General features: G+C 42.4%; 1 protein-coding gene across 1 annotated transcript in view; it reads left to right on the plus strand.

Annotated features, from left to right (window-relative positions):
• Window positions 1-12542, plus strand: part of FAF1 (Fas associated factor 1) — a 236228-nt gene that overhangs the window by 124639 nt on the left and 99047 nt on the right. The window contains exons 11-12 of the mRNA XM_077333794.1: window positions 423-486; window positions 5448-5529. Of these exons, the coding sequence (XP_077189909.1) occupies window positions 423-486; window positions 5448-5529 (146 nt within the window). The remainder of the gene's footprint in view (window positions 1-422; window positions 487-5447; window positions 5530-12542) is intronic.

Genomic DNA, 12542 nt, shown 5'->3' on the forward strand with positions numbered 1-12542 from the left:
TTTATCCAGTGGGCTAGTTGGTTGAATTATTTGTCTTACATCTTTTTTTCTATGAAAAGGTTAGCACATATTTCTGTTACAGGTTATATTGAAATTCCAGAAGAATGCTGAAATCTAATCAGCTACTTACATTTTTGGCAAATTGTAATTGCTTGCTATGTTCTAATTATATTGGTCAAGTAAAAGCAATTAGAATCAGAAAACTACTACTATCTTTATCTTCCTAAAACTACATGTGAATTTCATTTTTCCAAAGAACAATCATAATTGATCTCTATTAAGACCTGTTATTTTTATTAAGAGTTCCTAACAAGTTCTTAGAATAGATCAGAAGTAGAAATAAGGAAGTAATGTAAAGTAAAGAGGGATGCTTTAAAAAACTGTGTCAATACATTCTAATATTTTCCTCTCCTTTTTTGTAGTGCCAGAAAATGCAGAAAATGAAGGAGATGCCTTATTACAGTTCACTGCAGAATTTTCTTCAAGGTTAGTTTTGCAACTACCTATAAGACTCTTAATGTAGAAATAACATGCATATTTGTATGAAGTATCTGGTAAAAATATAACAATGAAAATTAAAAATACTAAGCTTATACAGAATGATAGCTCTTTGCAAAGTCAACTTCCTTGTGAAGTAATTGATGAGCATTCTAAAGCAAAAATCTTAACAAGCTTAACTTGTCACATGATAGTGAAGGCTTCTAAGGTATCTTTTTAATAATCAACAAATAGTATCCATCAGTGTGAAGCATTGTCTGTAATGAACTCTGTGTAAATGTGTGACATGAATGGGCTGACTGAATGCATCTTCAGAAACACCTAGCCATTTGTTTATCAAAGCTTTAGGCCACAAATTGTATGCAGCTTAGGTTTCAAAATTGTCATGATTTGAGGTGAGGCAGAGGAGTAGCCAGCTATATGATTATTCTGTACAAGTTCTCATTTCCTCTGCATGGCAGCCTGCACATAAGTAGGGCTGTACTCAGATGAAGGCTGTAAGCTTGTATTTGGAGTTTTTAGTTCTCTAGGCCAGTGGTCCCCATCCCCTGATCCGAAGACCGGTATTGGTCCGTAGATCAGTTGGTACTGGGCCGCGGCTCCTCCTCGTCCTCCTCCCTGGCTGCTGCCTTGCGGGCTGCCCTGCCACTCTGCCGCCAGCTCACCTTTGGTGCTCTCCAGTGGCCACCATGGCTGGGGCTCCCCCTCGGTGTGGCACTGCGCAGCTGCTGCTGGCAGCATTCCCTAGCGGATGGCGGGAAGTCAGGGGCGCCAGCGGGAAAGCAAGTGGAGCAGGGACTCAGGCAGCGGTGGCAGTGTCCCTCGGCAAAAGACTACCCCCCCGGCCTCAGTAAAATTGTCAAGTGTTGACCGGTGATAAAAAGGTTGGGGACCACTGTTCTAGACTGTTTCTGTTGAACTCTTTGATGTGAGAAAGCAACACAAGAGAGAAGGGATTAATAAAGAGAGCAATAGGGATCAGATCTGCATTCTCTCCAACTCATCTTCTTCCTGTAACCTCAAGGAGCTATTTTTTAGTGCATACTTTCATGGACTTTTACAAAATGGGCAATACTCTAGAGCCTATCAAGATCATTCTGTATTCTGATTCTATCTTCTGTTGTGTTTGCTACCCCTCCCAGTTTAGTGTCGTCTGCAAATTTAATAAGTACCCCCTCTAATCCCTCATCCAAATCATTTATAAATATGTTGAACAACACAGGCCCCAGGACAGATCCCTGGAGCACTCCACTAGTCACTCTTCTCCAAGAGGATGTTGAACCATTAACAAGCACCCTTTGAGTATGATCTGTCAACCAGTTATTGATCCACCTGACAGAACTAGGATCCATACAGCATATTACCAACTTGTCAACAGGAATATGATGTGGAACCTTATCAAAAGCTTTACTGAAATCCAGATAAACTATGTCCACAGCATTCCCCTGATCCAGCAAGGTAGTCACTTTCTTTAAAAAAAGAGATAAGGTTAGTCTGACATGACTTGTTCTTGTGAAACCTGTGCTGAGTCTTAGAAATCACAGCTCTGTTCCAGCTGCTCAAGGACTGACTCTTTGATGATTTGTTCAAAAATTTTGCTGGCTGCAGATGTCTGGTCAGTAGTTACCCGGATCCTCCTTTTTCCCTTTCTTGAAGATAGGGACAACATTGGCCACCTCATCTTGCACCTCACCTATTCTCTAAGAAGTGTTAAAAATAATGAACAGAGGTTCAGAGATTACATCTGCAAGTTGTTTTAGTGCCCTTGGATGTAATTCATCTGTCCCAGAAGACTTTGTTTCATTTAAAGAAACTAGGTGTTTATAGACAGCCCCCACAGTGATCCTAGGCCACCATTCCCACCCCCTGCTTTGATATGTTTTTGTAGCATTTGAGCACCCTTTCCCTCACAAGAGAAGACTAAGGAGAAATAGGAGTTGAGCAGTTCAGTCCTCTCTTCGTCATCTGTTATAATTTCACATTTTTTTCCTCACAGTGGTCCTACAGTGTCCCTACTCTTTTTCTTTCTTGAAATATAACTAAAGAACCCTTTTTGCTATGCTTAGTACTTCTTGCTAGTCTAAGCTCATATTGAGCTTTAGCTTTTCTAATACTCTCCCTACAATCATTAGTTATTTGGTTATTTGGTCTGTCTGTCTGTTTGTTTCAACAAGACAGTGTCCTTACAACAGTGGTCGATAAGAGAAGAATTATAAGTTGTTCATCTCTTATTCTGATTCTGAGGTAAATATTCTGATTCAGTCAGCGGTGGCAAAAAGACAACTGAGGGGAAAGTGCTAATCCCTACCATATCACACGACTTTGGGCGGGAAAGTCACTCCCCATGAAGGAAGGGGTGAGCACTCTTAGGAACTTTTAGAAACTTGTTTTAATCTTGCTAACTCTTTTCCATAGCAGGCCCACAAAGACCCATGCGGGACTGTACAGAAACCACGAAGATTAATACAACATTATTCCATTTAGAATTATTTAGTCCCTCTAGAATATCAGCCTTTTGGACCACCATTATCTCTGTCATGTCTGGATATAGCTTCAGTTTGTTCTGCTTTAGCCACCTGACTCCAGCCTCAAAGCACTGGTTCAGAGAATAGTTAGAAAATAGGACCATAAATTCTATCCAGCATTTCCAGTGGAGACTCTTTGTGTCCATTCAGACAGAAAAGTGTGAAACCACTGAAGGGATAGAACCTTAATACCAACTCCATATTCGTGCATGGATAAGAGCAGAGGTAAATTGGAGACTGGCCTGTAATTGGCTACCTCACCCCGAGCCAGTAAAAGTTTTTGAGCAGAGGTCTAATAATAGCCTCTTGTAAAGGCCTAGAAAGAGCCTTCTCAAACCGGAAAGTTAATTATTTTTACTCATGGCTGCAGCAAGTTCTGCTGGCATATGACTCAAGCATCTTCAGGAATGAATTTTCACTGGGATTCACTTATTTTGAATTCTGTTCACTTAGAAATATTGCTTAAAATTAAATAGTTTTTAAGTTCTTACTGTGCCAGGGAAATTCATGTGCTTATCTTGAGTGAGTTATTGATTATGCAGCTGCACGGGTCCTCACTAGGTCATCTTAGAGGACCCATGTCCAGCTGTTGCTAAGACAACTGCACTGGTTGCCAGTTTGCTTCTGCATCAAGTTCAAGGTACTGGTTTTGACCTTTAAGGCCATACATGACTAGGGTCCTACCTATCTGCGGGACCAGTTACCTGCTGAGGCCCCCCGCAGGATGCTCTATTCTGTGCGTATGAATCTGCTGGTGATCCCGGGTCCCCAGGAGGTATGTCTGGCCTCGACCAGGGCCAGGGCCATTTTGGTCCTGGCCCCTACCTGATGGAATGAACTCCCAGGAAAGCTGAGGGACCTGATGGAGCTCTCTGGGTTCCACAGGGCCTGCAAAATGGAACTCTTCTGCCAGGTGTTTGGTTGAGGCCAGGTAAGAGGATTGGAGTTTCTGATTGGGTCCTCCACCATGTGGATTCCAGACATGCTCGGGACTCTTTGGGGGATCTACTCCCCTTAGGCTTACATTGCCTGTGACATCAGTGTGCTACTACTACTGTCACCAGTGCACTGAGACGTTGGGTGTCAGTAGATTTTATTGCCATTGTTTGTATATTGTGGGGTATGTTGTTTTTCAGTTGTCTTAGTTTATATTTTATTGTGAACTGCCACGAGCCAGAAGTAGTGGTATAAAAATGTCAGCCTCTCTCTAACATCTGGAGAGTTCCCTGAGGGGCTCAAGGAAGCAGTAGTATGCCCTTTACTGAAAAAGTCATTGTTGGACCCACGGGACCCTACCAGTTACCGCCCAGTTTCGCACTTGGCGTTCCTGGGTAAGGTGACAGAGCGGGCTGTGGTGGACAAATTCTAAGGTTTCTTGGAGGAAACTTCAGCCCTCGACCCATACCAATCTGGCTTCCACCCTGGCCACGGTGTGGAGACAGTGCTGGTCGCCCTGACGGATGATATCCGGCGCCAGCTGGATTGGGGCAGTTCCGCCATTCTCGTGCTTCTAGATCTGTTGGCCGCATTTGATGTGGTTGACCACGAGTTATTGGTACACCACCTTGCCAGAGCTTGAATTAGGGGGACTGCGCTTCATTGGCTGGTCTCCTTTCTCCAGAACTAGACACAGAGGGTCACAGTGGGGGAGAATATGTCGAGCCCTTGTGAGCTCCCGTGTAGGGTTCCCATCTACCTCCGGGACCGCTTGGTTGCTTATGCCCCACGCAGAGCACTTCGCTCTGCGGGTGCAAATTTGCTGGTTGTCCCGGGCCCACAGGAGGTTCGCCTAGCCTTGACCTGGGCCAGGGCCTTCTTGGTCCTGGCCCCAACCTGGTGGAATGAGCTCCTGGAAAAGCTAAGGGCCCTATGGGAGTTACCAGCTTTCTGCAGGGCCTGTAAGATGGAAATCTTCCGCCAGGCGTATGGTTGAGGCCAGGGCAGTTCTCCCGTTAATCCATCTTAGGATCCCCCCAACATTGAGATGTCCAACATCGAGATCATTTGTTAGATCTACTGGACTGGCTTCCACCCTTTTCTGAATATCATTTCCCACCAAGCTGAACATGGTGGAAGTTGGGTAATTGTGATTAGAATTATAACCACTGCCGCTTATATGTTGTGGAAGTTGGGTAATTGTGATTAGAATTATAACCACTGCCGCTTATATGTTGTATGATGTAATTTGGGGATTTTATGGGGATTTTATTTTTTTATGTTGTAAACCGCCCTGAGACCTATATGGAGAATGGTGGTCTAAAAATTAAATAATAATAATTTAAATAATAATTAAATAAATAAACAAACAAATCTAAAGGTTACAAGTAAAAACATATTGTGGAATGTGGGATTTCATTATTGCATTGTTTTTAAGAAAGAAGTCAAATGATATTTTATTATGAAAATATTTTTATATTCAAACAGATATGGCGACTGCCATCCAGTATTTTTCATCGGATCATTAGAGGCTGCTTTTCAAGAGGCCTTTTATGGGAAAGCGAGAGATGTAAGTTCACTTTTAGTATTACACTGCTAAGATAAAAGGGCGGCTTTTAATGAAATTTTTTCTAGGCCAGGTGTAAGCAACCCATGGTATATGTTCCAAAGGGCAGCAAGCCAAACCATTTTGCTTAAAACACAGGACTAGTTCTCTAAGCAAGTCCGAAGGTTGCCCCTGGAGTGCTGGCAGTGGCTTTTGACCACCTTTCAGGGCAGCCAAAGGCATTGGGCTGATTTTTTCTCTTTTATAGTTTATAGTTTTATTGTACTGGCTCTTTTATGCTAAGTACTTTAGTATTTACTGATGTTTAGTTTTATTGTGAGTCTCAAATATAGTATTGGACAACTGAAACATAACTATTTTAAATAATTGTGCAATCATTTCTCAGAAGAGGCAAGGGGTATTTTAGAATCTATAGGAGAAGAGGCAAGGCCATTTGGGGGATTACAGACTCCTCTTCTCTATATAGAGACATGCCTCATGGCTAGGAAGCAGGGTTTGAATTGAGCTTTACAGGAGTCAACTTTACTAGGCTGTTTTCTTTCCTTTAAAAATTATTTCCTCATCCTGTCTTTCTTTTTCTTTCCTTTTCCCTACCAAATTGTTAGCTCTAACCTTAATGGGGCTACATTTGAACCCATGGCCAAAATTATCTTGAATGATTTGGGTCTCAAACATTCTTTCCTAGTAACTATCACATCAGTTAGGTGAATTTCTGAACTGGGAGTATTATCTACTAGTCTAAACCTGTGTGTATTTATACTCTGGAAAGGAAGAACATTTTGACTGGAAAATACTCAAGATAATCCTTATTTCATACGTCACGTGACATGATTTAGAGGTTCAACAAAATCAGAATTGTCACAGGGGTTCTTCAGTTTTATCTGGACAGAACTTCCTGTATCAAAAAGACATTATTTATGTCATTCCAGGAGCCTCTCGTATCCCAAAGGTTTTTAAATCCCCTTGGGCCTGTTTAGCAAAAAAGAAAGAAGGAAAGAAAGAATAGGAATTTTAGGAGGGCATATATCCCATTGCCATTATCTGTTTTGCTGAACAGTAGGCTATAAGTGGGAAGGCAGAGACTACTGGTTTCAGTTCCAGTACTGCCCTTTTAGTTGATATCGTGTACCATTTATAAATAGATAGATATTCTTCAGAGCTGGCTTTCTATTATAGATTTAGTGTAATGTTGATGTTATGGACAGAAGATCTGTAAGGAGGAAGCCATCTATAGAGAAAAGTCTGGACCTACTCCTGAAGGAGGAGCAAACCTGACCTCTGTTGAGAATGGCATTTCACAATTAGAATTCCCCAATTTTCTTTTGTTCCATATAATTTGAGGTACTTAATGATAGACTTGATGGAGGTTGATGGACATGAGTAAACTTCTCACTATATTATATATAATGAATGGAATCATTGTCACCTTAGCATGCAATTTCAAATGTTCCACCAGAGCACAGAAAAATAAGTATATACTTCCAACAGTTAATATAAAATGACATTGTAGCAAAAGCTTCCCATTGTTTTTCATGCACCTTTTTTTCTTCATAATTTAAAAGATGCCTTACACTTTCAAAACCAATCTCTCAAAGATACCTCATCAACAAAAATAGTTATCTTGTTGTATTACTTTGTTTCTAAAAAGAAGATTAAATATAGTGGAAAACTTCAATTGCTAAGTACCCTATTAGCTTCTAAATGGGTTATGTAACTTGCTTCAATAATACACAGAAAATAACCAACTTTAGGACAACTTTACCTTATTACTGTTGTGTACTGACTTTTTCAAACCTTTTCTTTTCTTAAAAAAGTTTATATAAAGGATAACTATTACAAATTAGTCATATTTTTCATAAAATTACCAAACTATATATTTTATCTATAGAAAAAAATTGAATTCTGAAACCGTATATTTTAATTTGAACTGTGGAGGGCACTTAATTTTACCAGGGCAACAGATGAGCTTCAAGCAATAGCATTCTTAACTTGAAGTGAGAAATTGAGTTCGCAGAGTAAATAAAAACAAGATTGAAGGTTTAAATCCTCTGCTAGGCTTTTTGAACTTATATGCTCATTAAATGTTTATTGGAGTGGCAGGATTACGAAGGATTTGGAGAGCTTCATCAACTGGAATATAGTTAATCACTAAGTAAAACACTACATTTGATAAAGTGTTTCTCACGATGCCACACTCAATCCATCTTAATGAAAACCACTTCAAACTGATTTAATTTGAGAGCACTTCGCAGCCAAGAGTGCATGTAGACCTTGTTCTTTTTCATTAGGAATTTTCACTGTTGTCTGAACTGAGGGTTCTCTGTACAAATTCATCTTCCGTAATTGAACAAGAACTACTTTCTTTTGGCTTGCTTTCCTTCATGGGTAAAGCATCTAGTAGATTTTATGACTATAAAGAATGATAAGGGCTGATTTTAAAACAAAATAAGATATAAGCTTTAGTTTTATGTATTAAAACTATAGTGTGTTGTCATTTGATTTTCCATCTTATGAGGAAGAAACATTATTGACTAATGTAAAATGAGAGATTCTTTCTGTATATTAATTTAAACTTTATTAATATGACCAACCTTCATTTTAGAATGTTTTGTGGTGCTTATATAAATTGCACATTGTGTGCTTTATTGTTCATGTACTGTGGAATAGGATAGGCTATACTAATAGAATAGGCTGTACAAAGTTGAAATATAGTGTAACCTAGATTGTTCTTTAAATAATTATCTAAAATTCTGTTTTTATTTTATATTACTCACGTGACCATCGTTGCCCACTGCTTTTATATGCATGAGTGCCATATTTAAAATTCTTAGAAGCAGAACTGCTGGATCTGTACAGTAGTGATCCCCAACCTGTGGGCTACGGACCACATGTGGTCCTTCGACTAATTGGAGGTGGGCCCCGAAGGACGCCTTCTCCCCCCCCAGCCCTTTACTTCATCCCCCCCAGCCCTTTACAGCACACTTCATTGTTGTGGCATGTCTGTATCTTATTTTGAAGGGATGTTTAAACATTACCATAATGATCAGAGAGCACTAGGGCAGTGGTTGAGAGTAGAGGAGTAAACTACCCCCCCACCGGGCCTCAGTAAAAGGCGTTGAGTGGTCCCTGGTGATAAAAAGGTTAGGGACCACTGCTGTACAGTACAATTGACAGCAAATGAAGTTGTTCACAACACAGCCTAGTTTTACAGTTAATGCTACATGTGATTGATATTGGATATGTGATTGTTTCCAAATTCAGCTTGCAATCTTGTGCCCCGCCATCTCAATATGGCCACCCTGAGCAATATGGTCACCCTGGGCTATTATAAACATACTAGAAAATAAGCCCGCTGTACTCGAAATACAGCGGGCGCTAGCGGTTCGTCCTGCCCCCCCCCCCGTGGCGTGGCCTACCGAGGTGTGTGAGGGCGACAGAGGAAATGTAGGCGGTGGAGCAGGAGTCGAGGCCGCTGTAGATGGGCTGGTTCTTTGGCGGCGGGTGGAGGAGTGGGGAATCAAACCTGGCTCTCCAAAGTCGGCAGCACGGTTGGCGGCGGCACGGCCTACGCCTCTGCAAGTGGCCCCCGAGGGACCTCCGGCGGGTGGGCCGCTGGGTGAGGTGGGCCGGTGCCTGAGTGGGTCTGTGTGGGCGGGGCGGGCGTGGTGGGCGCCAGTGCCGCTGTGTCCTCCTGCCGCTGCCATATCCTCTGTGTGCGGGCAGGGTGGGTGCGATGGGCGCCGTCGCCAGGGCACGTCCTCCTGCGGCGGGTGGCGGTGCGGTTCGCTCCTGACTGTGCGGGCCAGGGGCGAGTTGTTCTGACGTCGTCCGCGGCTGGAGCCGGTGCCACGGACGCCATGGCTGGCTCGTCCTGGGCGCGTGGCGAGGCTGCGACCTGCTATCTGGAAGGCGAGGCAGGTAATGGTCGTGGCTGGCCGAATGTGCTCGAACTGGAATGGGGGCGGATTGGGAGGCACTTTGCGCCTCCCGATTAGTCAGTCCGGTGGCATGGGACCAAGTGCGAGCCGCGCTAAGCCGCCGGACCCTTGGTCCCTTACCGCCGGACTTCGCGCCTGCCGATTGGGCCCTCCGATTTTCAGTCCGGGGGAAGGGGCCTATCGGCACCCTTCCTCATCCCGGACAGGGCCCACCCTCGGGGCCCTTACTCCTTTATTTGATTCGCTCCGCTAGGAGCGGTTAAAGATAATAGATATATGACAGCTTATATTTAATAGCCAGCTTGGTGAAGTGGTGAATAACCGTGGACTTTGGAGAGCCAGGTTTGATTCCCCACTCCTCCACATGTAGCCAACTGAGTGAACTTGGGCTATTCATAGTTCTGTTAGAGTTGTTCTCACAGAGCAGTTCTGTCAGAGCTCTCACAGCCTCACCTACCTCACTTTGTGTCTGTTGTAGGGAGAAGAAAGGAAATGATTATAAACTGCTCTGTGACTCATTCAGGTTGTGAAACTGTCCTATAGAACAGTTACATTCAATTCCATATGGAAAAACATTGTTCTATCTTGTTTAGATTTTGTAATTTCACATTTTGTAATTCTGAAGAAAAGAATATGTCTGTCTGCCCAGACATCTACCACTGGTTATCTAATGAATCTTTGATTTGTTCAGCCTTAAGAACTACTGATGCTATACACATTACTTGAGGTCAGGCAGCTAAGGATAAATGGGCAGAATTCAATCCATATTTTTTTCCTAAAATCAACACTTTGGATAAATTAAATTTACAATTTTTTTTCTGTTTTGTATTACCCGTTTTGTCTATGTTAACAGCCATCAAGTTGCTTCCAACTTACAGCAACCTTCCGAATTAATGACCTCCAAAACATCATTTTGTTAAACAGCCTTGCAAATCACGGGCCCTCGATTTTTTTATTGAGTCAATCCATTTCATATTGGGTCTCTCTATTTTCCTATTACCCTCAATTTTTCCTAATTTTTCTTTTTGTCTTTTCTTCCCATACTGTGTCCAAAATATGGGTGTGTTCAGGCTTGATTGGGTCTTGAACTCACCTAGCATTGAACTCACTTATTTGTCTTTTTAGTGGTCTATTGTATCCTTAAAAGCTGCAACACCATATTTCAAATGAATCAAATCAGTTAACTCTCTTCCTGTCAACTTTCTTCATTGTCCAACTTTCACACATCCATCTGATGGGCTCTCATTTCAAAAACATCCAATGTGCACATCTTTAAAAAACACTCCCATGTTTATGTCAATCTGGAAACAGACCTATTCAAGGGGATGGCACTAGAAATATTGACTGCAATTAAGATGATGTTGCTGTTAATTAAAGATTGTTTTAAATGGCTTATTGTATTATTTTAATTGTACATTGTTATATTGATGTTGTACACTGCCCTGAACTGGTATACTGGGTGAGCGGTGAATGAATTAACAAATTAACGAATTAACAAATAGTAATGGGGAATACTATAGCATGAATTATCTTGATCATGGTCATCTGTGGCAGTGGCCCCCAATCTTTTTAAGGCTGGGGACCACCTTTTTAAGGCTGGGGACCACCTGCGGGGGTGGAGGGAGAGGGCGGCCCAGCTGCCATGCATGTGCAGCTGCGCCGCACAAACGTACATGCGTGGGAGCTGCCACGCATGCGCGTTTGCGCCCACCGGTGGCCGCGCCTGCCTCTTCCCCCCCTGCAGCTAGAAGCATTGGTGAGCGCTTCGTTCATGGCCCGGCGAGCTTCTCGCTGTAGGGGAGGAAGAGGCAGGCGCGGCTGCCGGTGGTCTGGTGCTGAGGCTTTCAACTATTCTGTTTCTCCATATTCTAAAAGTTGCCTTCTTTCCAGAATAAAGGTTGAACATCAAAACAATCCAATGCTGTAACACACCTATTTCTTTAATCTCAATCATAGGTTTTTATTACCCAGACAATCAAAAGCTTTGCTGAAATCTATGAAACACAAGCTACTTTTCATCTGATTTTCCCTCTGCCTTCTTCTTCTGGGGGCATATTTATTATATTAACAACCTTATTGGTGGGTAGGATCAGCGCAGATGATGAGAAGGGGTGGTATTAGATTTTATCATGTTTTAATGTGTTTGTTTTATTTTATCATTGAAGAGAGCCAGCTTGGTGTAGTGGTTAGGAGTGCAGACTTCTAATCTGGCGAGCCGGGTTTGAATCTGCGCTCTCCCACGTGCAACCAGCTGGGTGACCTTGGGCTCACCACAACACTGAAAAAAAGTGCTCTGACCAAGCAAGAATATCAGGGCTCTCTCAGCCTCACCCACCTCACAGGGTGTCTGTTGTGGGGAGAGGAAAGGGAAGGCGACTGTAAGCTGCTTTGAGACTCCTTCAGGTAGAGAAAAGCGGCATATGAGAACCAACTCTTCTTCTTCTTCTTCTTCTTCTTCTTCTTCTTCTTCTTCTTCTTCTTCTTCTTCTTCTTCTTCTTCTTCTACCTCAAGCCCATTTGCAGCAAGGGGCATATAAAAGCCAAATAACAAATATTGTATCTGTAACAGCGGGCTCGCTGTTTAATAAACATTATAGTAATATTGGCAGTATAACTGTTTTGGTGTTTTTCTTCAGCTTTAGTCTAATGTTCAATATAACAATTCAAGGTTTGTGTAACAGTCAACTCCTGATCTTGTTTTAGCAGAAAGTATAGAATTTCTATGAGCCTCTTGTGGCGCAGAGTGGTAAGGCAGCAGACATGCAGTCTGAAATGTCTGCCCATGAGGCTGGGAGTTCAATCCCAGCAGCCGGCTCAAGGTTGACTCAGCCTTCCATCCTTCCGAGGTCGGTAAAATGAGTACCCAGCTTGCTGGGGAATAAACGGTAATGACTGGGGAAGGCACTGGCAAACCACCCCATATTGAGTCTGCCATGAAAACGCTAAAGGGCATCATCCCAAGGGTCAGACATGACCTGGTGCTTGCACAGGGGATACTTTTACCTTTTATAGAATTTTTCCATTTTATGTTTCTGATTTTGTAACCTATATGCATTATCATTTAGTAAGTTCTTAAGT

Source organism: Paroedura picta, chromosome 4 (genome assembly GCF_049243985.1).
Source record: "Paroedura picta isolate Pp20150507F chromosome 4, Ppicta_v3.0, whole genome shotgun sequence".
Taxonomy (NCBI): domain Eukaryota; kingdom Metazoa; phylum Chordata; class Lepidosauria; order Squamata; family Gekkonidae; genus Paroedura; species Paroedura picta.